Raw genomic sequence first — 25,328 nt, forward strand, 5'->3', positions numbered from 1 at the left:
GAAGGCCCCTCAGTCGGGGTGGGTGGGGCAGGGGGCGAAGGCCCCTCAGTCGGGGTGGGTGGGGCAGGGGGCGAAGGCCCCTCAGTCGGGGGTAGGGGGCGCAGGGGCTGAAGGCCCCTCAGTCGGCCGGGGGAAAAGGGTTGAAGGCACCCCACACTCAGGCAGAAGAATACTTCCTCCCCCGTCTACACTGTTTGGGAAGCTCACAGCTCCCCTTGCCCTACCCGATTCCATCCCCAACCTTAGGGAGGGGCGTGTGTGTGTGTGTTTTTTCCCCCCTTTGCAACACGACGTCGAACGCCACTGCGGCCGTTCCTCTCGGGGCCCGAAGAGCCGCCACCTCGGCCATTTTAAACAGTAATTTCCGCATCAACTCACTTTCTCGTGAAATATCGCCTCCATGATGGACGATGAACCATCATCCTGTGCGGCGTGACCACACCCACTGGGGGCGGGGTCAAAGCTGAGAACCAATCAACGGCCTGGACATACGCATGCGTATAGAAACACACAGTCGCCCCAGCAACGTAACACAGTGAGAGACGCGGGGGCGGCCCCGAGGTTGAGGCCCGGCCTGGGCACAGCCGGCGTGGCTTTTAGACCTACACCGAGTGCAGTCACTTCTCCACAGAAATCGACTAAAATGTCCGGAATTTTAAGAAATCAATGCCGAAGCGGAGTTTCCTGTATCACACTTGACGCCGGCCTGCTGCTGGCGGAAATTTACTATTTTCCCTCCTGTCGTGCAGGACCAGACAGGAATGTTGTCGAAAGACACCGTGCGTGTGTGTGTGTGTGTGCAGTATGTGTGTACCCAACGTGATATTTTACGCGAGCTTGACGTGATAAGCTTCAAGGCAAAAAAAAAACCCAAATAAATTGCAGATGCTGGAAATCTGAAAAACAAAACCCACAAAAAGTGCTGGAATTTCTCAGCAGGTCAGGCAGCACAGATTATAAGGTGGGGAAGCATGAGAGAATAGAAATGTAATTCATATGGTCGACATGGACAAGTTGGACCGAAGGGTCTGTTTCCGTGCGGAATATCTTCCATCTGTTCGAGTAGCTTCAGGGCAGTTCTGAGGAAAGGTCATCAGACCTGAAACGTTAACTCTTTATTTCCTTCACAGATGCTGCCAGACCTGCTGAGCTTTTCCAGCAACTTTGTTTTTGTTTCTGATTTATAGCATCCGCAGTTCTTTCGTTTTTTTCAGCTTCAGGAATAGGTTTGCCTGCCTGCACCTATACAATTGGAGACGAAGCAGTTAGTGTCTTCTGTCTATGAAATTTTATTTAATTTATTGTAGTCACGTGTACCTGAGTACAGTGAAAAGCTTTGTTTGTGAGCAGTACTAGCAGATTATAGTAAGCAGGGATATACAGATCTTAGGGTGTTTAGACAGAATGAGGCATACAGGTTACACTGAACAGGAGGATCAACCTTTTTGAAGTTAGAGAGTCCATTCATCAGTCTAATAATAGCAGGGAAGAAGCTGTTCTTGAACCTGTTCGTACGTGTGGTCAAGCTTCTGTATCTTCTGCTTGACAGAAGAGGTTGTATGAGAGCATTACTGGGGTTGATGAGGTTTTGTTGATATTGGCAGCCTTTCCGCAGCAGCGAGAAGTGTAAATGGAGTCCATTAATAGAAGGTTGGCATCCGTGATGGTCTGGCTGTGCACCCAACCTTCTGTAGTTTCTTATGGTCCTGGCAGAGCATTTGCCATACCAGGCTGCTATGTACCCAGTTAGTATGCTTTCTGTGAAAGTTGGTGAGGGACGTTGTGGACATGCTAAATTCTCTAAGCCATCTGAGCTAGAGTCATTGTTGTGCCTTCTTGACCATCGCATCTATGTGGAAAGTCCAGGACAGGTTGTTGGTTATCGTCACTCCTAGGAACTTGATGTTTTCAACCTCTGCTCCCTTTATATAGATGGGGACGTGTTCTTAGTTCTCAAGTGGCATTGAGAGATAGATTGGAAGACCTCCAATCATGGTTTTCAGTATCTTATTGATGCAGTGATCTGGGGCTTCTAGGATGTTTGGCTACCACCAGAGTAACTCACATTAGACTGGGATCATAATTACAAGGGCCAATTTGAAGGACAGTGGTTGGATTTGCACGTATTTGATTTTGTTGTTTGTGGACGGCATCATTTTCCAGTCCCTTTGGATGCCAATGGCACATGAGATTATGTTGCAATGGATGTGGGCATTGATGGTTGGGCCAGCATTTATTGCCTATCCTTAGATGCCCTTGAGAATGTGGAAGTGAGGTGCCTTGAATGGTTCCAGTACATTTTGTTTAGGTAGACCCACAATGCCATTAGGAAGGGAGTTCCAGAATTTTGACTCAGTGACACTTAAGGAATAGCAATATATTTCCAAATTAGGGGCACTTGCAGTTGGTGGTGTTATCTGCTGGGTGCGTGCTTGGAAGGTGCTATCTAAAGAGCCTTATGAATTTCTGCAGTGTACCTTGTTCATGGTACACACTGCTACTAGTGGGAGTGAATGTTTTAGGTGTGGTACCAGTAAGGTAGCTGCTTTGCCCCAAATTATGTCAAACTTCTTCAGTATTGTTGCAGCTGCACCTATCCAGACAAGTGGGAAGTATTTTCCATTGCATTCTTGACTTGTGCCACATGAGTCAGGTGAGTTACTCACTGCAGGATTCCTAGCCTCTGACTAAAAATGACTTTGAATGTCAAGGGACGATGGTTAGGTTCTCTCTTGCTGTAGATGGTCATTGTATGGTACTTGTGTGGCATGAATGTTCCTTGCCACTTGTCAGCCTAGTTATTGGCATCTGGACATGAACAAAAACAATGATTTTTAAGAAAATAACAATACATGTTTTTAGGTATAAGTCATGATTCAGTGGTAGTACTTTACCTCTGAGTCAGAAGATTTAATTTAAATCTAGTTATTTGAACATAAAATCTAGACTGACACTCCACTGCTACATGGATAGAATGTTAACTTTGGTTAGAATAGCAGGCTCAAAGGGTTGAGTGGTCTACACTTGTTCCTTATTTGTGAAAAGGATGGACATTTCCCCACTATCCTGGCTATATCTATCCCATAACCAACATCAATAAAACCAAAATATGTAATTATCACATAGCTGTTTGTTGGACTTTCTAATTCAAGACAATGACTTTCAGTCTGGGGTTTGTGGAAACTTAATAGGTAATCCGTGAAATAATCTTGCAAATGAACAAGAAACAAAAACACAAGGTGGAAAAGAGAAGGAATAAAAAGGCAAGCCACCAGTTTTGTATAAATTATAGGTAGTCAATGTTCAATCCACACAAATAGCAGATGTCTGCTGTTGAATACATGGCCTTCTTCACAATGATGGGCACATCACTGTGAAGGGGATGAAAAGGAAGATGGGAAACGAGCAGTGCATGAATGGGATACCGGGGTGCATTCAATTCAGATGCATAGATTGATTGTGTGCCATTATGATCACCCTCTGCTGAGTGTTTCCAGCATCTTCTGTTGTCATTTCAAATTAAATTGTTTGAATACTTGCCAACAATCTTATTAAGCAATTAAGCCACTGAAATACTGCAGTTCCACTCCAAGATTTACAAAGACATCAGTCAGGTTCAGTAGGATTATTAAGAGCTCAAAATTTGAAATAATCTAATGAAATATCATTCTCCACTACAAATTGATGTTGGTGCTGACTCCTGGCTCATAGACCTGATATATGGACTGCTGAAATAGTAGTGTGCTGTCAGCTGCCGCAGGTCCAGAGCATGGACTCTTTTGGCAACGGCAGGTCATTGACTGTGGCAGTGTCAGCCCCGCGAGTGGTGGCTACTGGCTGTGGCAGGCCCGAAGCAGGGACCTTGCAGAAGTCCTGCAGTTGTGTTTGGGACTATGGCTGATGAAGTACTTTCTTTTTATTCTTTTGTACCTCAAAATGGCACCAGATTGTGGTGACAGAACACTTTTCACTGTATCTCCCTAGATATATGTGACTTTAAATCATTCATTCATTCAAATATGTTGATCACTTGGAATTGGTGACACTTATATTTTTCCTTTGTCAACTCCCAGAGCAACAGAATGGAAAGATGATCATTTGATACAAATCCATGTCCTACCACTCCTCACTTAACATTTTACAACTTTAAAATTATAAATGTTGAAAAAAGGTTCAAATAAAATAAATACAATAAGTTTTATTAAGTCTGCCATACCATTTGTACATATCCAGGTTAATGAAACAAATAATGAACTATTTGCTGTTCATTTTTAAACTTTACACTCCAGTGACACCAAGGGGACAATCTTGGGCAAATTTTAGGACTTTAAACTAATTTTCTGTTGCACAAAGATATGCAGATTGAGAGAGGTGAAAATGTAATAAAACAAAACAGCATTATTCAAATTAACTTTCACCAGATCCTTAATTGAAGATTCAAGACAAAAACTGCATTTGGACTGATTTTTATGCAACATGGTTGCTTGTTTCACAGTCTGGCTTTTAGCTCTTCACTTCCATGTTGTTTCTTCTCCTGGTTTCAGTTCCCTGAAAGGAATGATAATGTGATTAATTAAAATATACAACACTTCAATTAGGATTCTTGTGGTGTCATAACCTGCTCTAGAGGTGTGTCATAACATGTCTGAACAAGTTGATTGAAATATCTGCTCATCAACCTTTTTGGGGGCTCTTATGGCACTCTGGCAGTGTCCTTATCATTGAGCCAGGATGTCTGGGTTCAAGTCTCATGCTCCATTAGTAACACATCTGACCAGATTGATTAAAAAGATCTATAACTATTCAACTACAGAAGTTACTAAATAGATATTCAACTTTATCACAATCTGTTTCTTCACTATTAAATTAAAGCAGAAATTCATTTATAGCTTTTGACTCAAATATTCTGATTCCAGAAAACATTGCAGCTGCATACTAGCAATTCATATCCATCATTTCCATGTGTATCATCATCATACATTTTACAAACATTTAGATTAGCTGCAAAATACTTTTCACCAGAATTCCTCATTCTCTTATATTGTAGGAAAAACCTTTCTCCGTACTCCCTCCAATAACTGATTACCATTTTAAATAAAGACTAAAATTAAAGAGACTAAACGTCCCCATTTCCAAATAAGCATGGGTGCACCCCTGAAGTCAAATCCATGACTCATGGTAGTCCCTCCAACTCCAATGAAATGAGAAAATTGTGGAAGTATCACTGCGAAGAACTACATGAAAAACCTGAAATGATTGAGCTAGAATACAGTAATATAGACATGATTAAATACTGTTTGAAAATAGCCTCTCTGGATTTATACATCATAATCCTATCTTTGCCATCCAACATTTTATTTGCTTTGTTTTAAGCAACCTGGATACCTTTTGCTGCTAGTTTTATTGACATTTTCACTAAAACCCCAAGATTTCTCTTCTGTTTCAAGGCCTCAACTACATTTCCATTTAGTATCCATACGTAAACTGTCAAAATTAAAATTTTACATTTCCTTATGTTGAACTACATCTGCCACAGTGTCAATCATTAAGCTGATCAAGATCCTTTTGAATTTGTATGCATGACTATTCATCATTTGCCACTGCTTGTGTAAAAGGTCAGATGCTCAAGGTTACCATAAAGAACTGTTTACAATTAGTAGTTGTTACATATGTCCTCTGTGTTGCTAGAATCACTTAAGCTAGGAGGGCGGGCAATTAAAAAATTAATGAATAGACAAAAAGAAAAGCATTTAGCAAAATGGATAGCTGTAGAAGGAATAGAGAGGACTACGAACAGGAAACAGATAAAGCAAGCATTAACTTTGATGAATCAAAATAAAGGGACATTATATCTTAAATAAAACAAAAAAGAATTGGTTTGAAAACTTAGCGTGAGCAGTAAACTATGGAATATAGAAGCAATAAAATATATATCTAATCACAGTACAGATTTGGTGTTGTCACCTTAGACATTAACAATTTTTGGTTCAGAAATTGCAATGTAAGAAATCCACAAGTGTAGACATTCCAGACGTGAAAGTAGAAGATATTACAAGACTCTTTCTAACAGAGCATCAAAACACCAAAATAGCCACGTAAAGTTTCAAAAATTTGGGGTGAACAATATATTATAAAGTTTAACAAACTATTCAAGTAATTGTGGTTGAGTTCACAACTGAAGTTGGAGCACAAGAACCAAGCAAGAAGTTGCAATTACACAGCACCTTGAATGTAATAAAACATCTCAAAAGCACCTTACACAGTATTATCAAACAAAATCTGACAATGATACTTTGGGGTACATAACCAAAAGCTTGCTCAAACAGGTAGCTTTCAAGAATATTAATGGATAAGAGAGACATGGGAGGCAGAGACGTTTCTAGAGGGAATTCCAGAGTTTAAAGCTGCAACTGTTGTAGGCACAGTCACCAATGATGGAGAAATTAAAATCAGGAATGCTAAAGGAGCCATACTTAGAAGAACACATATTTTGGAGATAAGAGATGGGAATTTTAATATTGAGAAGTTGCTTATTGGGGAATTAACCTTGGTCAGAAAATAGAATTATTTCAGAATGCTTTCGAATTTCCAAAAAGTGTTTGATAAGGAACCATACATTATATTCTCATCGTATTAAGTAGCCTAATGTAGCAAAACATGAGGTTATGCACCTTAACAAAACTTCTTTACCAAAACTTTAAACTTTAACAGGAAGAATAGAGAAGCTGAACATAATTTTGGTGTGAAAGACTGTAGAAAGTTACAGCACAGAAGGATTTGGGCATCCTTGTGTGGCAGTCACAAACACTTAGCAACAACGTTCAGCAAGTAACATGGAAGGCAAATGGAATGTCTGTCTTCATTTCAAAGGGAATGACGAGTAGAACTGGGAGGTCTCACTCGTATAGTGCCTGTACAAGGTACCAGTCAGACCACAGTTCTGGGCCCATAATCTAAGGAACAATTACTGGCACTGGAGGCAGTCCAAACAGAATTTACTAGGCTGATCCCAGGAGGGACTGTCTTATGAGAGGTTGAGTAGGTTGGGCCTGTACCCATTGCAATTTAGAAGAACAAGAGGCGATGTTATCAAAAACATACAAGATTCTTAGAGGACTTGATAGGTAGATGCAGAAAGATTGTTTCCCCCTGTGGGAGTGTCTCAGGCAAAAGGGCATAAATCTCAAAATGAGGGGTTGCCCATTTAAGACTAATGAGGAGGAATTTCTTCTCTCAGACGGTAATGGGTGAATTTATGGAACAAACACAGAAAACGCAGGAGAAACTCAGCATCTGAAGAGACAGAAACAACGTTAACATTTTGTGTTCGATTTGACTCTTCTTCAGAACTCTCTCCACAGATGCTATCAGACCTGCTGAATTTCTCCAGCATATTCTGCGCTTGTTTTAGACTTCCAGCATCTGCAGTATTTTGTTTTTATTTCAGTGAATCTGTGGCCTACTTTACCACAGAGGGCTGGTAGAGGCTGGGTTATTTAGTATATTCAAGGCTGAGTTAGACATTTTTTTTAATGAGTAAGGGAATCAAGGGTAATCGGGAAAAGGCGGGAAAGTCGAATGGAGGATTATCAGATTGGCTGTCACCTAATTGAATGGCTGAGTAGACTCAATGGACTGAATGACTTTCTTTTGCTCTTACGTCTTATGGTCTTATGATGAATGGGATTGATGCAAATTAAGACATTGGCACTGAAGCTTTGAATGAGCTGAAGTTTTGAGGGTGGAAAATGGGAGGCTGGCCAAGTGTATGCTGGAATAATAAAAGTCTAAAGGCAACAATGTCATGGATAAGAGTTTCAGCTTAGATTCATAGAAACAAAACCCATTCAGCCCTCATATCTAAATCACTTTAAAGGGCCATAGAAATAGTAAATTCATTGGTAATCTTCCAAAATTCCAAATTCTGGAATGATTCCCGTAGATTGGAAGCTTGCAAATGTCACCCCACTATTTAAGAAAGCAGAGGCAACAAAAAAAGCAAACGGGAGGGGAGACATGCAATTTAGGACAAGGAGGAGGAGTTTTGTTTAAAACTCAGATGGTGAATCGTTGGAATTCTCTACCCCAAAGCACTGCAAAAGTTCAGTCTTTCAGTATATTTAAGGTAAAGTTTGATAAACTTCGATTATCAATGGCATAAAGGTTTGTGGGATGGTACGGACAAAAGTCACTGAAGTGTTTGATCAGGTATGATAGCATTAAATGATGGAGCAGTACCATATTTCCTCTGAACCTGCTCCAAAATTTTGGATCCCGTCTAAGTTTAGGGCAGAGAATTAGACATAATAATCCAACTGATGTCTAAACAATCTCTTTCCCATCTTTCTTCCCCTCAAGGGACATTAGAAGAATTATTTTATAAGCCAAACATAAATGTAAACATTGTTGGCAAATCATGGACACCAGAAAATGTTCTGCCTTGAAATAAGTGTGCATTTTTAAAATTGTTAAAATTTTAAATCACCAACTTAATGATATTCATTAAAATTGACGGAGGTTTGTCTTAAAATATATAAAGTCAGAAGTCACATGACACCCAGATTACAGTCCAACAGGTTTATTTGAAATCACGAGCATTTGGAGCGCTGCTCCTTCGTCAGCTGAAGTTGGGGTTGGAGGGTGGGGGTTGGGGGTTGGGTTTGGGGGGGGGGGGGGTGTGTGGGGAGGATGGAAATGGAAGTGCACAGGCATAGAATTTACAGGCAGAGAAATCACTGCCTATAAATTCTGTGCCTGTGTGCTTCCCGCCACTTCACCTGACGAAGGAGCAGTACTCCAAAAGCTTGTGATTTCAAATAAACCTATTGGACTGTAACCTGGTGTCTTCTGACTTCCGACTTTGTCCACCCAGATCAATACTAGCACCTCCCCATCATGGCTTAAAATAAATAAGGGCTTTGCAGTTGTACAAATTAATCTGTAAATAAGAAAATATGGAATCAAACTGTAAATCTCTCACTCACCGTTTATACAACAAACTTTTGTTTCTAAAAGCAGTAAGTTTGCTGTCGTTTCTTCTATCAAGATAACATCCCAACACAAATCCCAGAGGAACAAGGATATTTGTCCAATGTTCACGTACAATGTTAATGAGACTCATTATGCTGAGGAAAGAAAAACAAAGGAAACTCAAATACACAAGCCAAATTCCTGAATAAACGGTGCTGCATTCCTATCTGCATATCTGTAAGCTCTGTACTTACCAAGAATACACATTTATTTTGACCATTTATAGGCTCTGACAATTTAATAGAAAAATATCTATGATTTTTTACTCCAAGTAAACAGGTGACATGAGCCCTATCTGTGCATATGTTTGTGAATTGCACAAAATCACCTAAAGGTGGTTATAAATTACAAATAGCACAAAAGGCTGCACCAAGATGGCAATATACTAACACCCATGAGCTGAAAGAACAGTTACTCAGTCTTACAGTGAGTTCCAATGCAAAATATGAGTTCTAGGAGGACTGCTACTTCTCTCACTTGAAGATTTTTTTAATGACTACCACATGCTTTTTGTTACATTGTGAATTCATTTATTAATTTTTTTTTTTAGGAACTTTAGTTATTTGGCACATTGGCTTGGCAGCCAAGTATTTCAACAGAGTGGACTGACGCTGCTGTCAAAATTCTAATTACATACTCTGTTTATAATATTATCAACTGATCGCATATTAGACAGTCAATTCAATACAAAATAACTGTCAGCTAATATTCTGCTGATTAGTATCTTCAACAGTAGAATGTTAGCATTGTGCACATTAGCCTTAGCACTAAACAGTTGGCTAGCTTCAATAAAAATTTTCCAACATTAAAGTTGACTTGTAAAACTGCAACACCGTTAAAAACCTATTCAACATATCATGGCACAAATTCACTACTTGGGATACAAAAGAGAAAATTGGAATGTAGAATACTTAAGCCACTGATGAGGTTATCAAAAAGTTTGAAATTAAAACCATCTTTCTGAAAATGTTACAATCTTCCCATTAAAATATTTGTTACTCTTGCTTTAGTTTTCTCCTCATCCTGCTTTCTGGGGTAGAGGCACCGAGTCTCTCTAGGACTGTGTCATTCAGAAAATAAGCACACAGAGGAAAAAAAGACCAACTTGGTCCACAAGACCAGATCTCATTACACGATAAGTGCAGACTACTTCAATATCAAGAAAAGGTGGCTTAAGTTGCAAGAGATTTAAAGAAAGAACTTCAATTTATATTGACCCCTTCATTGTCTATGAATGTCAGAAAGCATTTTACAGCCAAACAAATCTTGAAGTATAGTCACTGTCAAATTCTAGGCAATGTAACCAATTTGCATACAGCAATGCCCTGCCAACAGCAGTGAGATAACAGACATATTTGCTCATTTTTAGTGATTTTGGTTAAGGAATTAATATTGCTCAGGGCAAAAAGAAGCCAAGGAAAACCTCTGTACAAACACTTCCACAACTGAGAAATTTATTTCTGAGAGTGGTAGTTGAGGCAGAAACTTTGCCAACAGTCAAGATCAGATTAGTTAGGTGAATCAAGGAAAAAGGGATACCAGACACAAGGAGATAAACATCTGCTAGGCCAAAGTGTTTCCAAGGAAGGGCAGAGAGTTTCAATTCCTATCTGGCCATAAGATGTAGGAGCAGAAGTGGACCATTTGACACTACCATTCGATGAGATAATGGCTGATCTGTTAATCCGCAGTTTCACTTTCCTGCTTTATCCCCACAACCCTTGATTCCCTTAGTGATTAGAAACCTGTCTATGTCAGACTTGAATTTATTTAATAACACAGCTTTGATAGCTCTGTGTTAGAGAATTCCAGGTTCATCATCCCCAGAGAAAAAAAAACCTCTTCATCTCCGTTTTAAATTTTTAAAATTCATTTATGGGATGAGGGTGTGGCTAGCTAGGCCAGCATTTATTGCATAATTGCCCAGAGGGCTGTTATGAGTCAACCACATTGCTGTGGGTCTGGAGTGACATGTAGGCCAGACTGAGTAAGGATGGCAGTTTCTTCCCCTAAAAGACACTAGTGAACCAGATGGGTTTTTCCAACAACGGGTTCATAGCCATTATTAGACTCTTAATTCTAGATATTTATTGAATTCAAGTTCCACCTGCTGCCATGGTGGGATTCAAACCCAGGTCCCCAAAACATTACCTGGGTCTCTACATTAATAGTCCAACAATAATACCACTAGGCTATTGCCTCCCCTTAAATGGGTGTCTCCTTACTCTGGGGATTATGCCCTCTGGTCCTGGACTCTCCCATTAGGGGAAACAACCTGCTTGTACCCTGTCAAGCCCCCTAAGAATCTTCGACGTTTCAATCGGGTTACTTCTCATTCTTCTAAACTCCAATAAGTAATAATTTTTTTAAAAAAAAAGACGCAAGTGACTCCCCTCCCCATCTCTTTTCTCGGTCTTCTACATTCAAACATCAACTATTTGCATAATTCCTCTCCTGGTCTTTCCCAGAATTTGTCCAAGAATACGGCATTCACTATTTGCCTAATCTAAAGACTTGAACCCACTCACATGCCTCCCTATCCGCACCTTTTGTGTGTGTGTGTGTGTGTGTTTGCTGCAAGTTTTGAAATATATAACGTTCACCATTGCCCGCATCCAGATGGGTTTAAATGAGAGCGGGCCCGACTCTGACCTTTACAACGGAAGGAAGGCCGTGGTGGTGGGAGACACCGAGTCTAGTTAGGCCGGAGGAAGGAGGGACGGAGAACCGGAGGGCCAGGGTCTCGAGTAGTCAGCGCTCCGCCTGAGAGGAGCTGAATCTGCAACCGGTTGGCCTACACTCACTCACCTTCACCTGCCGCTCTGGGCCTAAGCGGCCACCTCTCGACAACGAGGGCAAGCGGCGGATCCACTCACACCCGGAAAATGGGGAGGGACGGGGGGAAATGAGAGAGGTGGTAGAGTCTATTCACCTCTGACCCGCTGACGTAGCGGAGACAAGATGGCGGCCCGGGCAGCGGGAGCCGGAGTCCGGCTTGTGTTTTGAGGAGAAGGAAGGGAGAAACCCAGGCCGGCCCCTAAAGGGCGCGGGGTACCGGCCTCAGCGCTTAACTTTAACCAGGTATGTTGTTTTTTAAATTGTGAAACTCTCGCATTTTCGAGATTAAACGCTGGAAGTATCAGAAGTAGGCGGAGGTGGATTTTTAGTCCAGAGACCACCTCCGTCTCTCTGTCTCCTCCCCCATCCCCGGAACCGGCCCCCTGGGATCGAACCCATTTCCATGCTCTTGTTCAGAAATGTTCCCCATCCAGAAACTTTTTGGGATTTATTGTGACAAATATGAAAAGGAAAAAGACAAGGTTGACATGAAAAGACAATAGAGTATTTCTCGGAAATACATTAGGCAAAAATTAATTTAGGAGGACACTACAGATTTCAGAAATAAGGATTGTGCTTGATATACTGGATGTACTTTCAGGAGGTGATAGGGTGCATGCAACACACGCAATGGATATGGTATATAAGAAATCGGCCCGTGCAGGATACTTTAGAGGATTAACGTTTGACTCAGCAGACTATAAAAGTAGAATCATAGTAAATCTGAGGACAAAAAGTTGTTAAGGGAAATTGATAAAATGGCACAGCTGTAAAAATGGCAGATGGGAATTGTAGGTGGTTCATTTTGCAGGTGGTTCATTTTATTTGGGCAAAGATTAATTTACTTTGGAAGATTAGAGGAATTTGGGTGAATTTTAGTTAAAGGGAAGCACTTCTGATAGGTGATACCGTAAACATCCAACTGAGTTTTGATTTTGTGGAAAGTGATCTAGATACAAAAGTTAAGTTGAAATAAATGTCAACCTTGACAATGACTACAGCTGGAGTATTGTATATTGTGTTTTGAAGGTGAGGGCTGATTGAATAGTTTTAGTACCTGCAGGTAAAAGGATATGCTGTTTGATATGATCTACCATTATTTGAGTTGTATCGGCTACATTTCACACTGGTTTACAAGACTCAAAACACATTGTCCGGCATTATATATGATGCTGAGATTTGACAACATTTGCCAAATACTCTTGAATGTGCAAATAATTACTCTGACAACAAATTTAGGATTGTCAGTTGTGCTGACCGTGTGGCACACTTGCGCTTACTAGTAGCTAATTTGTATTAATATTAATAATTAAGAAATTCTATGGTAAGGTGGAATTTTGTGAGAGTGAGAAATGTTTAACATTCAATAAAGTGATTCATTTTACATAATGCTTACAGAAATCATAATTGAGTTTAATAGACAACAGAGATAGTAGGAACTGCAGATGCTGGAGAATCTGAGATAACGAGGTGTTATCTCAGAGCTGAATGAACACAGCAGGCCAAGCAGCATCAGAGGAGCAGGAAAGCTGACGTTTCGGGTCTAGACCTGAAATCAGAGATCAGGTTTGTATTGGAGTTTCACAAATCTACCGTATATATTAAGGATCTTGACATGAATTATGGAAGAATATCTAAATAGATATTTTTAATCAACCTGTTCAGTTATGCCTCAGGAGCAGGTGGGACTTCAACTTGGTCCAGAGGTAAGAATACTACCGCTGCACCACAAAAGCCTAGAAAAATCCAAAAATGCTGAGGACACAGGCAAATAAAGAGGGGATTGTGAAGGTCTGTTGAAGGCCATAGATTAGCGAGGCGAATAGACACCAATAGTTGGCAGAAACAGTGCAATGTAGAAAAATGTGAAGTGATAAATTTTGCAAGTAGGGACATGATTCAAATAGTAAGATTTGAACAGATGAGTGTTGGAGCTTCGCTGTGGAGTAGCTGGTTCACTAAAGATTACAACACAAGTAAATCCTTTCTGAAAGAAAGCAAAACAAATTCTTTAAAACTAGAGGTGTAGAATACAAAAGCATGGAATAATGTTGAACTCAAATGACATCTGGAATGCAAGATGGGCAAGTCATTGTAGGGTAGATATAAAGGAATGGATAACGGTCCATGTAAGTTTCCTTGGAATGGAACAGTACTAGCGACTTGACATAGCAGCAACCACAGTTCCCTGTACTCCTCTTTTACTGACTTTTGCACCTGATATGTCTGTTCGGGCTTAATTTCACAGAGCTCATCCAGAATGTTTGATTGTTTTTGAATCTTTCAAGAAGATAGAAGAGATGATGGCAGATGAAATTTACAAGTTACACTTCTTCAGTACTCTTTAAGAGTGGCAAGCCTTTGTGCATCACACCAAACTGTTAAACCATTTATCACTGAATCTGAAAGATCTTTGGGCCGGACTCCATTTAATTAAGAATAAATTATTTCAAAATTTAGCTATTGAATTTAAAAAAAATACCTAATATTGGTTGACGCGAATAGTGTAGATATATTAGAGGGACGCTAGATGAGCACACGAGGGCGAAGCAAACAAAGGGTTATGATAGATTTAGATAAGGGAGAAGGCTTGAGTAGCATATGGAGTTGGTTGCACTGCATGGTTTGTTTCTGAGCCATATATCCGGTATGATCTTTTTATGCATTGATATCTAAAGATTCTTATTTGCTTCTATTTAAATGCTGTATAAATTATCTGTGTGTGTCGATCATTTTTTCCATTTTACCAGAGGTGATTGTTTATTTGAAAATCAACAATGACATCTATCATCAAACTGACCACCATTTCTGGAGTCCAGGAGGAATCAGCCCTGTGCTATATGCTACAGGTGGATGAGTTCCGCTTTTTGCTTGATTGCGGCTGGGATGAAAGCTTCTCCATGGATATAATTGATGCACTGAAAAAGTAAGCAAACTGTTATTTATAATGATTTAATTGAATGCGAAATATTTGAAAACAGGGTCCAAAATGCTGGGCTGAAAGAAACCAGAGATTTATAATAAATAATATTTGGAAGAGTGCAAAGTTCCTGAAGGATTGTAGGAATGGAGGAAGTCATAGAGTTGTGGATGAGTGAGGCTTTGGGAGACTTGGACCTATAGAGTCAAATTCTAAATTTACTGGATTATGTGCCATTTTTGGTGAACAAAGTGGTAATGGGACAACATGACAATATGTGTCAAAATAGATGTGGCAGTATTTTGGAAAAACTCAAGTTCACAAAAGGTGGAAGATGAGAGGCTTGTTGGATCTTTTTATTTATTTATTCATTGACACCTTAACCAGATATCCACTTTCACGTGCAACCTGAAACCGTGAACCTCTGTAGACAACTCACCATTAAAGCATATGAGACTGATTCAAATTTTTATCTATTTTTCAAACATAGTTTCTTTTAGAGGTTGTTGAACTTACGAGAAGTCAATGAAAATATCATTCGGTTCATTGAAAAGTATCAGCTTTGTTTATTAAAAGCTCCATCTAGCTACACTAACAATAAAATCAATATTTTCATTATTATGTTAAAAATATTTATAACTGTCAAGAAAATACGTTTCTCCTTCCATCTGTTTTGAAGTTGCATTTTACTGATTCTAATTTAGAGTCATAGTCGAATCTCATGGAAACAGAACCTTTGGTCCAACTCATCCGTGCCGACCAAGTTTCCCATACTAAACTAGTCCCACTTGCCTGTGTTTGGCCCATATCCATCTAAATCTTTCCTATTCATCTATCTGTGCAAATAGCTTCTAAATGTTGTAACTGCACCTGCATCTACAACTTCCTCTGGCAGTTCATTCCACATACGAACCACCCTGTGTGTGAAAATGTTGCTCCTCAGATCCCTTTTAAATCTTTCTCCTCTTATCTTAAAAACATGCCCTCTAGTTTTGAACAACCCTATCCTAGGGAAAAGACTTCTGCTGTTCTCCTTATCTATGACCTTCATGATTTTACAAACCTCTATAAGGTTACCCTTCAGCCTCCTACACTGCAGTGAAAGAAGTCCCAGCCTGTCCCTATTACCCAAACCCTCCAGTCCCAACAACGTCCTTCTCAATCTCTTTGAACCCTTTCCAATTTAATTATATCCTACCTGGAGCAGGGTGACCAGAACTGTACACAGTGCTCCAAAAGTGGCCTTACCAATGTCCTGAACAGCTGCAAAATGATGTCCCAGCTCCTATATTCCATGGTCTGAGCAATGAAGGCAAGCATGTCGTCTTAAGTACCCCGTCTATCTGTGACTTTCAAAGAACTATGTACCTGAACCCCAGGTCTCTCTGTTTGACAGCACTGCCCAGGGCTCTACCATTAACTGTTTAAGTCTTGCCCTTGTTCAGTTTGTATCCTTAGTTTCTATGGTTTTGTTTAATTTAATGTTGTAATCTGATTACATTTTATCCATACCATTTAGTAAGAGCCTGGTGCCTCAGTGCACTTGATCTCAAATTTCATTAACATTTTCCTAATTTATCCCGAAGACTGAAATATCGATTCCAATGGTCAGTATTGTTCAACATATCACATGGTATGTTGTGCTGTGGTAAAACATAATTCACTACCTTTCTCAGAAATTTAGTGGAATCTTGATTCAAAAGTTGTCTGATGTTAGTAAAAATAAAATAAAATAAAGCCATTGCAGGTTTTTCAATTCACTATTTTTGCAGAATTGTTTCACATCTGACCTGAACTTCAAATCAGCAGCTGCGTAGTTTCTGAGAGCTGCTTAATCAATTTAAAAAATACAGTGTTCATAAAGACTTCTTGTCTTTACTCATTTGAGTAAAATGATCAATTAGACACAAAGACATTTAGTTATGGCAATCTTACAGTGTAATTTATGTTGCAGATATGTTCATTTGGTTGATGCAATCCTCCTTTCTCATCCTGATCCCTTACACTTGGGAGCTCTCCCTTATGCTGTTGGAAGGCTGGGTTTAAACTGTGCAATTTATGCCACAATTCCTGTTTACAAGATGGGACAGATGTTTATGTATGATCTATATCAGGTGAGTTAAACGGAAGATATCTGTGTTCTTATTTACTTCAGTCGTCCATTGTTCACTTTTTGGAACATCTAGTATTGGTAATTAACTATATTCCTATTGTCATCACAGGAGCTGCAAGTTACAGCAAGTCTTACTACTCAGCCTGATGTATGATTTGTTTTTGTTTGAACAATCATAAAAGTAATTAAAACCTTAACAAAATATGATGTGGAGGTGCCGGTGTTGGACTGGGGTGGACAAGGTCAGAAATCACATGACACCAGGTTATAGTCCAACTTTTGGAGTTTTACTCCTTCAGGTTTTAGTGAGAGAGGTAGTATCAGACATAGAATTTTTCAGTAAAAGATCAAAGAGTCACACCACTAGTGAGGATGTATTAAACAAACCTAAGATGTTGTTAAATCTTTAACCAGGGAGAATGTTTTATAAATTCCTACTTTAGAAATAAAACCAGTCTGATTCCGAGCTAAAACACAAACAGATTCTAAACAAGGCCTCATACCTAACGTGCATTGTCTGACCTAAAATGGTACCTCTTCTTTACACTTGATCAAACCTTTAGTTCTCTCAGGACAGTGACTTGAAAGGAATTTGGGTATTTACATGTACATATTAGTCAATTAAAATATTCTAACTGATTAAAGATTGAACAGCATTTTAGGTTTGTTTAATACATTCTCATCAGTGGTGTGACCCTTTGATCTTTTACTTGTAAGTTCTGTGTCTGATGCTACCCTTCTCACTAACATCTGAAGAAGGAGCGATGCTCCGAAAGCTTGTGTTTTCAAATAATCCTGTTGGATTATAACCTGGTACCATGTGATTTCTGACCTTAATAAAATATATTTATTTTAGTTCATTTTCATTGTTAAAGTCTTAAGCTCATAATTTCCTCCTGGAAAAATACAAATTGATTTAATTTTTTTCTTACAAGTCTCGACACAACACTGAAGAGTTCTCCCTGTTTACTTTGGATGATGTAGATGCAGCATTTGATAAGATTCAGCAACTGAAATATTCCCAGATTGTTAACTTAAAAGGTATGTCCAAAATCAATTCATGAATAGAAATCCAGAAGTCATATTGATTAATGTTATCCAATAAATAATCATAATTTTACATTGGTGATTTGGGTTGATGCCAGTGTGGAGTAGTAGGTGGATAACCAAGGGGTTCATGTCTCCATGTCCTGGGCCTACATGAGTTTTTAGCCTCAGCTGGATTGCTGAAGGTCCGTCATTCATCTGTTTCACCTGAGAACGAAAAAAAAGGACTTGTATTTGCATAGTTTTTTTTAATGATCTCAGGATGTCTCAGAGTACTTTACACCCTATTATCTAATTTTGAGAAATAGTCACTGTTATATGATAGGAAACACGGCAGTTAGGTTGCATACAGCCAGGTCCCATAAACATCGATGTGATAATCATCAGATAACTTTTTAAAAAAAAAAAGGTGTGTTGACAAAGACTCCAGAGAGAATTCTTCATCAGGTTCTGACAAGGGAACTTTTGCATCTGTCTGAGGGAACAGCTTTTAATGTCATGTACACAAGATGACATCTCTGTACTTTGCAAACTGAGTACTACACTGAAGTGACAGTCTTGATTTTGTGCTCAAATTTCTAGAGTTGGGCTTGAATCCACAACCTCCTGATCAGAGACAAGAGTGCTGCCAATAGCTGTAGTTAACACCAAAGGGCAGGAGGTAAAATCTGAGTTTACTCAGAGTACTTCTCCACAGCATCAGCTGATTTTTTTGAATTACATTGCAGCATTATCATAGACCTGAAACCGACTGACTTCTTGGCTACAACATTTTTGAGAACATGAAAACCTCCTCCTTTTGCCCTCTTTCCACCCCAGTGAAGATAGAATATAACTGAAAAATAATCTAAACATGATTTCAGATTAGTTAATAGAACTGACTTGCTCCACTCGGGCACAAAATGTGAGTGGTGAGGGTAGTAACAAATGCTTGATTTGTGCTTGGGGCATGCTGGTATAAGAAAGCTTTCCAGACATCTGATGTGCACCCAAAATTGGCATGAGGGCTTTTACATATGTCAGTTAATTTCATGAACTCTCAAACAACTTTGAATGCACTGAGGAAAGTAGAGTATTCTGTAGTCCATTAAGAGACTTCTGGAGATGGCACCAATAATTTAATACTTTAATACCGTTACATTGACCTGGAGCCAGGAGAAGCAGGAGTGCCAGTTCTACAGTACCACTGTGGAATATTGCCAGTCCTCCCATTTTTCACCTTAGCCTTTGCACAGGGATTTCCCCTACTGAGGGAGCTAACCTCACGTGGATCCTAGTAAATGGGATGCTGCCTCTGGAAGTATGACAGACACTGGGAGTTCAGAATTGGCAATACAGGGAGGCTCAATTTCTGTCAATCCTCGGATCTCACATTTTGTGCGCAGGCTTGAAGCATGCATTTAACTATGTACTTGTAAGGAATGTGACAAATGTATACTACAACAAGTATTTCAAAATGCAGTATGTAAATTGCTATCTTTCATATTCATATGCTAACTTATTTTTCCTCTTTGTTCTAGGTAAAGGACATGGTTTATCCATTACTCCTTTGCCTGCAGGTCATATGATTGGAGGAACAATCTGGAAGATTGTAAAAGATGGAGAAGAGGAGATTGTATACGCAGTTGACTTTAACCATAAGAGAGAAATGTGAGTATTTCAGCGCAGTAGCATGCAACATTTAATTCTTGCAAAACAACTGTCTACCACATCAGGTGGTAAGATCTTCAGCTTTCAAGAAAACTGAGGCTCAGCTGCATGAGGAGGAGTGTGCTTTGATAATAAAGTGTCTGTGAGATACAGGTCTGATTACTTTGTCTCTTCCTCTATAAGCCCCCAAATTTGTCGTACATACCCATTCTTCTTTTGCATGCTAGAAACAAGGTTAGAATTTAGGTGGAAAAAATCCTCAACTGCTCAGAAAGAAGATGCAATATTAACTGATATATGGTCTAGGAAACAAAATTAAGCCTTAAAATATATTTTTCATAAATTATCAAGCAGTATAAGAAATAGCATTAAACCTTAAAATATGTTTGTCAAAAATTATCAAGCACTAGAGTTATTTCTTTATCCTTTTGAACTGATCTTTTACTCCACATGGCTTGTGCATGCAAACGCTGTTACACATGTTACGCTGTTTCAATCAACACAGATCTTCATGAGATGACTGTTAACTAGGTTTCAGTTCAAAATCTGAAATATTTCAACTTTGCAGGCACATTGCTGAAAAATGTCAAACTCAGATATGTGTGGTACTGTTTACAAGCTAATTGTTTGTTTTATTTCTTAGCCATCTAAATGGATGTTCACTGGAAATGATTAGCCGGCCCTCATTGCTCATCACAGATTCTTTCAACGCAACCTATGTTCAGCCACGAAGAAAGCAACGAGATGAACAATTGCTCAGTATGTATCTCAACAATTGATGGTATAGAAGGGCTTGCACCAAACACAGACCAGTACTATTGTCGCATTCAAAGAACTGGAGCACAGTTCAAATCTTTTCATGCTTTTAGACATAAGTTCAGAGGGATATAAGAGCAAAGTTGCTGGAAAAGCTCAGCAGGCCTGGCAGCATCTGTGAAGGGAAAAACAGAGTTAACGTTTCAGGTCCGGTGATCCTTCCTCCGAACAGACAGAGTTAATTGTCTGTCCAACTGCTCTTCACTCTCTTTAGGCTCGATCCTATTGTTTCCTCCCTAACCCATCCCCCTCCCTACTTTCTGCATATAAACTGACCACCATCAGTTCTGAGGAAGGATCACCGGACCCGAAACGTTAACTCTGTTTTTTCCTTCACAGATGCTGCCAGACATGCTGAGCTTTTCCAGCAACTTTGTTTTTGTTCCTGATCTACAGCATCCGCAGTTCTTTTGGTTTTTATGTTGGATATAAGTGATTGTTTCAGGATACATGTTTTCTACTTAATTTATTAAACTGGTGGGTACTAAAAGTACCATTAAGTAAAAATGTGGCTGTTTTTAAGGCAAACAGCCCAAGTTTACACATTGACAGGTCTTGATGGAACCGTCAGTGGTGACTCTCACAGCCAGTTCTGGTGAACACATTGCGTGTAAGTCGGCTCCTTGGGACTTCCAATTTGGACGTGTCTCAGTGTTTCCTTTATTCATTCATGGGATGAGAGTGTCGCTGGCTAGGCAGCATTTATTGTCTATCCCTAATTGCCCAAAGGATAGTTAAGAGTCAGCCACAGTGATGTGGGTTTGGAGTCACATGTAGGCCAGACCAGATAAGAATGGCAGTTTCCTTTCCTAAGGGACATTAGTGAACCAGATAGGTTTTTCCGATAATTGACAATGGATTCATGGTCATCATTAGATTCTTAATTCCAGATATTTATCAAATTCAAATTCCACAATCTGCCATGGTGGAATTTGAACCCAGGTCCCCAGAACGTTATCTGGGTCTCTGGATTAACAGTCCAGCAATAATACCACTAGGCCATCGTCTCCTCTTTTGCCAATCTTAAGAATGGAATATCTAGACCATTTTTTGTAGGCACTATTTTGTTTGCCATTATTTTAGTTTGACACTATTAAGAATGGAATACCTAGGCCGTTATTTGTGGGCAGTATTGTTTTGCATTCTTTGCTTCAATCTTCCACTTCTGCCATGTTTAAATTCATTTCAGACCCGTATCTCTCCTTATGTTGGTGTTTCCTATTCTAAAACTATGATGTGCTGGTTTCTTCTTTCCCAGTTAGAAATTGTATAGTGCCATCAATAATCTTGAGACATTTTTTGAAAATGCAGTTCTTTTTTATATTTCCCAATTAAATGGTGGCAGAGCAGAAGGGGCAGATGACAGCAAAACTAGGGGCTAAATGAAAGAAAAAGTAACAAGCAATCTGTTCTCTTTTGTCCCATAAGAGCACATGTGGAAACAGAGTTCTTTGTACACATGAGAGTTGAGTAATGACTACATGAAGCATATCTGAATATATTTGGGTGTTTCTAAATTGGACAAACATGTATGCTATAAATGTGACCTTCTTAAATTTTATTTCAGCAAGTTATAAGATTAACCATTGTTTTATTGCAATAGAAGCATTGTCAATGTTTGTTTTTCTTCACTTGTTTTTCCCTTGCAGCCAATGTTCTGGAAACTTTACGTGGTGATGGCAATGTGCTAATTGCCCTGGACACTGCAGGCAGAGTGCTGGAGCTAGCTCAACTTCTCGACCAAATCTGGAGGACAAAGGATGCTGGGCTAAGCGTCTATTCTCTTGCTTTACTCAATAATGTTAGCTATAATGTAGTGGAGTTTTCTAAATCTCAGGTTTGTCTAGAAGTTTTATCTCAGTTCTGTTTCTAGCTAATTCTAACTAACCATTGCTATTTTTACAAATTCATGAATCCATGTGTCATTGATTCGAGAAGCTTGTTGGGTCAAAGCTCAGTTTCTGTCTTCAGTCTTTAAAAAATGTTGGATTGAAATGTAAAGATTGTCATATTTTTATTAAGGATAGAATGCAGATCATTGAAAATGTTTTAAGTAAAATAAAACTTATCTACCACTAACCTTATGAAAACTAATAATTTAGGTTAGGATATTTAATGTTCAGCTGTTCAACTTGAAATAGCGATTGGAGAATTTGAATGTCAGCACTTCCTGAGTAAATGGCATTAATTGATTTGTGTTGAACGTGAAGAACAAATTACTATTGATGTTCAATTTCTGCCCATTACTGAAAATCAATATTTTACAGAAACAAATGATGCCTTGCTTCCAACTTTAAATAGAATTGCTTTTGAAAGTACAGATATAAGGGGAGGTGATGGCATGATGTTATTGTTATTGGACTAGTAATCCAGAGATTTAAGCAAAGATCTAGGAACCCAGTTTGTATCCAACCTTGGCAGGTGGTGGAATATGATTTCAATTAAAAAATCCAGAATCAAAAGGTTAATAATAACCATGAAACCATTGTCCATTATTGTAAAAACTCATCTGGTTCCCTCATGACTGCCATCTTTACTTGGTCTGGCCTACATATGACCTCCAGAGCAATGTGGTTGTCTCTTAACTGCTTTTGAACTGGCCTAGCAAGCTACTTTATTGTATCAAAACCACTAAAAAGTCTCAAAGGAATTAAACTGGTTGGATGATCTGGCATTGACCTAAGTACTGGAAATGACAATGACACACTCAACCCTGCCGGTCCTGCAAAGTCCTCCATACCAGCATGTGGGGCTAGTGCCACATTTAGGAGAACTTGCTCACAGATTAGTTAGGCAGTAGCCTGACATATTCACAGTCATGATATTGCACCTTACAGATGATGTCATAGAGCTCTATCACCATCCTTGGGTCTGTCTGCTTGGTGGCAAAACAAAGATGATGCCACAGTAGTGTACGGTCAGGAGCTGGTTGCCTTCGGAATCCTCAACATTGAATATGGACCCCATGACATCAGACCAAGCATGGGAAAGGATCTCCCTGATTACCTTGTACTACACCTCTTCGGTTAATGAATCAGTACTTTTCCATGTTGCACACAACTTGGAGCAAGCACCGAAGGTGGCAAGAGTGCAGAATGTACTCTAGGTGAGGAACTTCAATGTCCATCAACATAAATGACGTGGCAGCACCGCTACTGACTGAGCTGGCCACATCTTAAAGCACATAGCTGCTGGACATGTCCGTTAGTGGCTAGCAGTGAAGAAACTGACGAGGGAAAAACGTATTTGACCTCATTCATCACCAGTTCACTTGCTGCAGAAGTGTCCATGGAATATTGGTAGGAGTGACTATGCATAGTCCTTCGGAAGATGGAAGACCTGTATTCACATAAAGGATACTTTCCATTGTATTACATGGCACTACCACTGTGCTAAATGGGATAGACTTTGAATCTAGCAATTCAATACTGGACATTCATGAGACATTGTGGGCCATCAGCAGAACTGTACTGAAACATAATGTGCAACCTTATCCCCCACTCAGCCATCACTGTGAGGCACTGTGGGCCATTACCAGCCGTGACGTTGTCATCTGCAGTCACTCATAATTGAATATCGTTGTCCACCTCAGGAATTCTGGGTCACTCATCCTGGGTTCTGTGGGTCCTCGTATGGCTGATAACCGTGATCCTAGAGCCGGATCTCCCAACTGCAGAATTGGCAGATATTTCTGGAAGGTGGAATTGGTCCTTAGCCTCGAGATCGTTGGCATTCCTTTCTGCAGTTCCTTTGCTGTATTTCCTCATGCTGCTGAATGTTCTCAAGGAATTGAGTTCCTTGAAACAGGAGTTTTGTTGAAATTGGTTTCTAATGAACTGATGTCTGCCACACATTGACAGCTATGTTACATTTTTTTGAGGGAAGCCTTCAGGGGAGTTCTTCCTTTGTCCTCTTCTCATTCAAGTGCCTTCCTTGAACTGGACGAAGGAAATTTGCTTTAGTAGCTGGAAATTGAGCATCCTAAGCAAGTGGCCGACCCAGCAAAGGTTGGTTTCGGATGATCACAGCCTTGATGCTGGTGCTGTTAGTTGCTTCAAGGATGATGATGTTAATGTGGCTATCCTCCCAGTTGTTGCAGAGAATCCATCTCGATGACATTAATGGTACTTCTCAAGGGTCTTGAGGAGGTATCTATGTAGTCCAGGTTTTGGAGTCATATAGAAGAGCCAGAAGGATGATTGCCTTATACACACAGATCCTGGTATCAGCACGGATGTCACAGTGATTGAAGACATGGCTTAGGCATCCGAGGAAAGTGCTTGCAGATTAGATGCAATGATGAACCTCTGCATCAATGTTAGTCTTAGATGACAGGTAGTTTCCCAGATAGGGGAAATGGTCCCACTTTGGAGGACTTCTCTGTTGATCTTAATAGAGAGATGGACCAGAATTATACCTGGGACAAGTTGATATACGATTTGAATTTTCTTGAGGTTGAGGCTGAAACCAATTCTTCAAATGCTTCTGTGAAAGTATTAAGTGAGGCTTGAAGATTGATTTCCAAGAGAGCAGAGATGATGTTGTCATTTGCATAGTGAGGTTCTTCAAATGAGATTGGTGCCGTTTCTCCTCGGATTTCAACCGGTTGAGGTTGCAAAGTAGTCTGTCCATCCTGTGAACAATGTCTGCAAATTGGGAAGCTTGTTCTTGACAAGATGAAGAATGGTACCGATGAAGATGCAGAAAAGGGTAAGAGTGATGATACATCCCTGCTTAACCCCTTTCTTGACGTCAAAGGATTCTATCATACTATCATTGAGGACTATTGCTGTCATCTAGTTGTGGAGAAGGAGGACGTTGATGAATTTCACTGGACAGCTGGCCTTTGACAGGATCATCCATAGCACTTCCTGATTGACTAAGTCAAAAGCCTTGATCAGGTTGATGAAGGAC

At 39.7% G+C, this 25,328-nt stretch overlaps 3 protein-coding genes across 4 annotated transcripts in view; 1 reads left to right on the plus strand and 2 right to left on the minus strand.

Moving 5' to 3' along the window:
• Nucleotides 1-489, minus strand: part of atxn3 (ataxin 3) — a 39,742-nt gene extending 39,253 nt beyond the window's left edge. The window contains exon 1 of the mRNA XM_020533649.2: nt 379-489. Within this exon, the coding sequence (XP_020389238.1) occupies nt 379-402 (24 nt within the window). The 5' untranslated portion in view covers nt 403-489. The remainder of the gene's footprint in view (nt 1-378) is intronic.
• Nucleotides 490-4,183: 3,694 nt separating this feature from the next.
• Nucleotides 4,184-11,963, minus strand: LOC109934967 (NADH dehydrogenase [ubiquinone] 1 beta subcomplex subunit 1). Of its 2 annotated transcripts, none has more exons than XM_020533648.2 (3): nt 11,839-11,963; nt 8,985-9,125; nt 4,184-4,548 (listed from the first exon to the last, which is right to left on the minus strand). In XM_020533648.2, the coding sequence occupies exons 2-3, from the start codon at nt 9,119-9,121 to the stop codon at nt 4,512-4,514; spliced, it is 174 nt and encodes a 57-aa protein (XP_020389237.1). In that variant the 5' UTR covers nt 9,122-9,125; nt 11,839-11,963; the 3' UTR covers nt 4,184-4,511. The 2 variants fall into 2 exon arrangements, with proteins under 2 accessions (XP_020389237.1, XP_048455789.1); XM_048599832.1 differs by lacking the exon at nt 11,839-11,963 and adding an exon at nt 11,683-11,832.
• A 4-nt stretch (nt 11,964-11,967) lies between these two features.
• On the plus strand, nt 11,968-23,263 carry LOC125483704 (cleavage and polyadenylation specificity factor subunit 2). The gene is made up of 8 exons (XM_048600068.1): nt 11,968-12,111; nt 14,619-14,794; nt 16,743-16,902; nt 17,837-17,942; nt 19,469-19,598; nt 20,242-20,357; nt 22,064-22,251; nt 23,252-23,263. The coding sequence occupies exons 2-8, from the start codon at nt 14,646-14,648 to the stop codon at nt 23,261-23,263; spliced, it is 861 nt and encodes a 286-aa protein (XP_048456025.1). The 5' UTR covers nt 11,968-12,111; nt 14,619-14,645.
• The last annotated feature ends 2,065 nt before the right edge of the window (nt 23,264-25,328 follow it).

Source organism: Rhincodon typus, chromosome 8 (assembly GCF_021869965.1).
Source record: "Rhincodon typus isolate 14 chromosome 8, sRhiTyp1.1, whole genome shotgun sequence".
In the NCBI taxonomy this organism is placed as follows: Eukaryota; Metazoa; Chordata; class Chondrichthyes; order Orectolobiformes; family Rhincodontidae; genus Rhincodon; species Rhincodon typus.

Coding starts and splice junctions, on each gene's coding strand:
- LOC109934967 (XM_020533648.2), bottom strand. CDS start 9,121: ATGAGTCTCATTAACATTGTACGTGAACATTGGACAAATATCCTTGTT. Junction 4,549..8,984: donor AAAAGTTTGTTGTATAAACG/GTGAGTGAGAGA, acceptor CATTCCTTTCAG/GGAACTGAAACCAGGAGAAG.
- LOC125483704 (XM_048600068.1), top strand. CDS start 14,646: ATGACATCTATCATCAAACTGACCACCATTTCTGGAGTCCAGGAGGAA. Junction 14,795..16,742: donor ATAATTGATGCACTGAAAAA/GTAAGCAAACTG, acceptor TTTATGTTGCAG/ATATGTTCATTTGGTTGATG. Junction 17,943..19,468: donor CCAGATTGTTAACTTAAAAG/GTATGTCCAAAA, acceptor TCTTTGTTCTAG/GTAAAGGACATGGTTTATCC.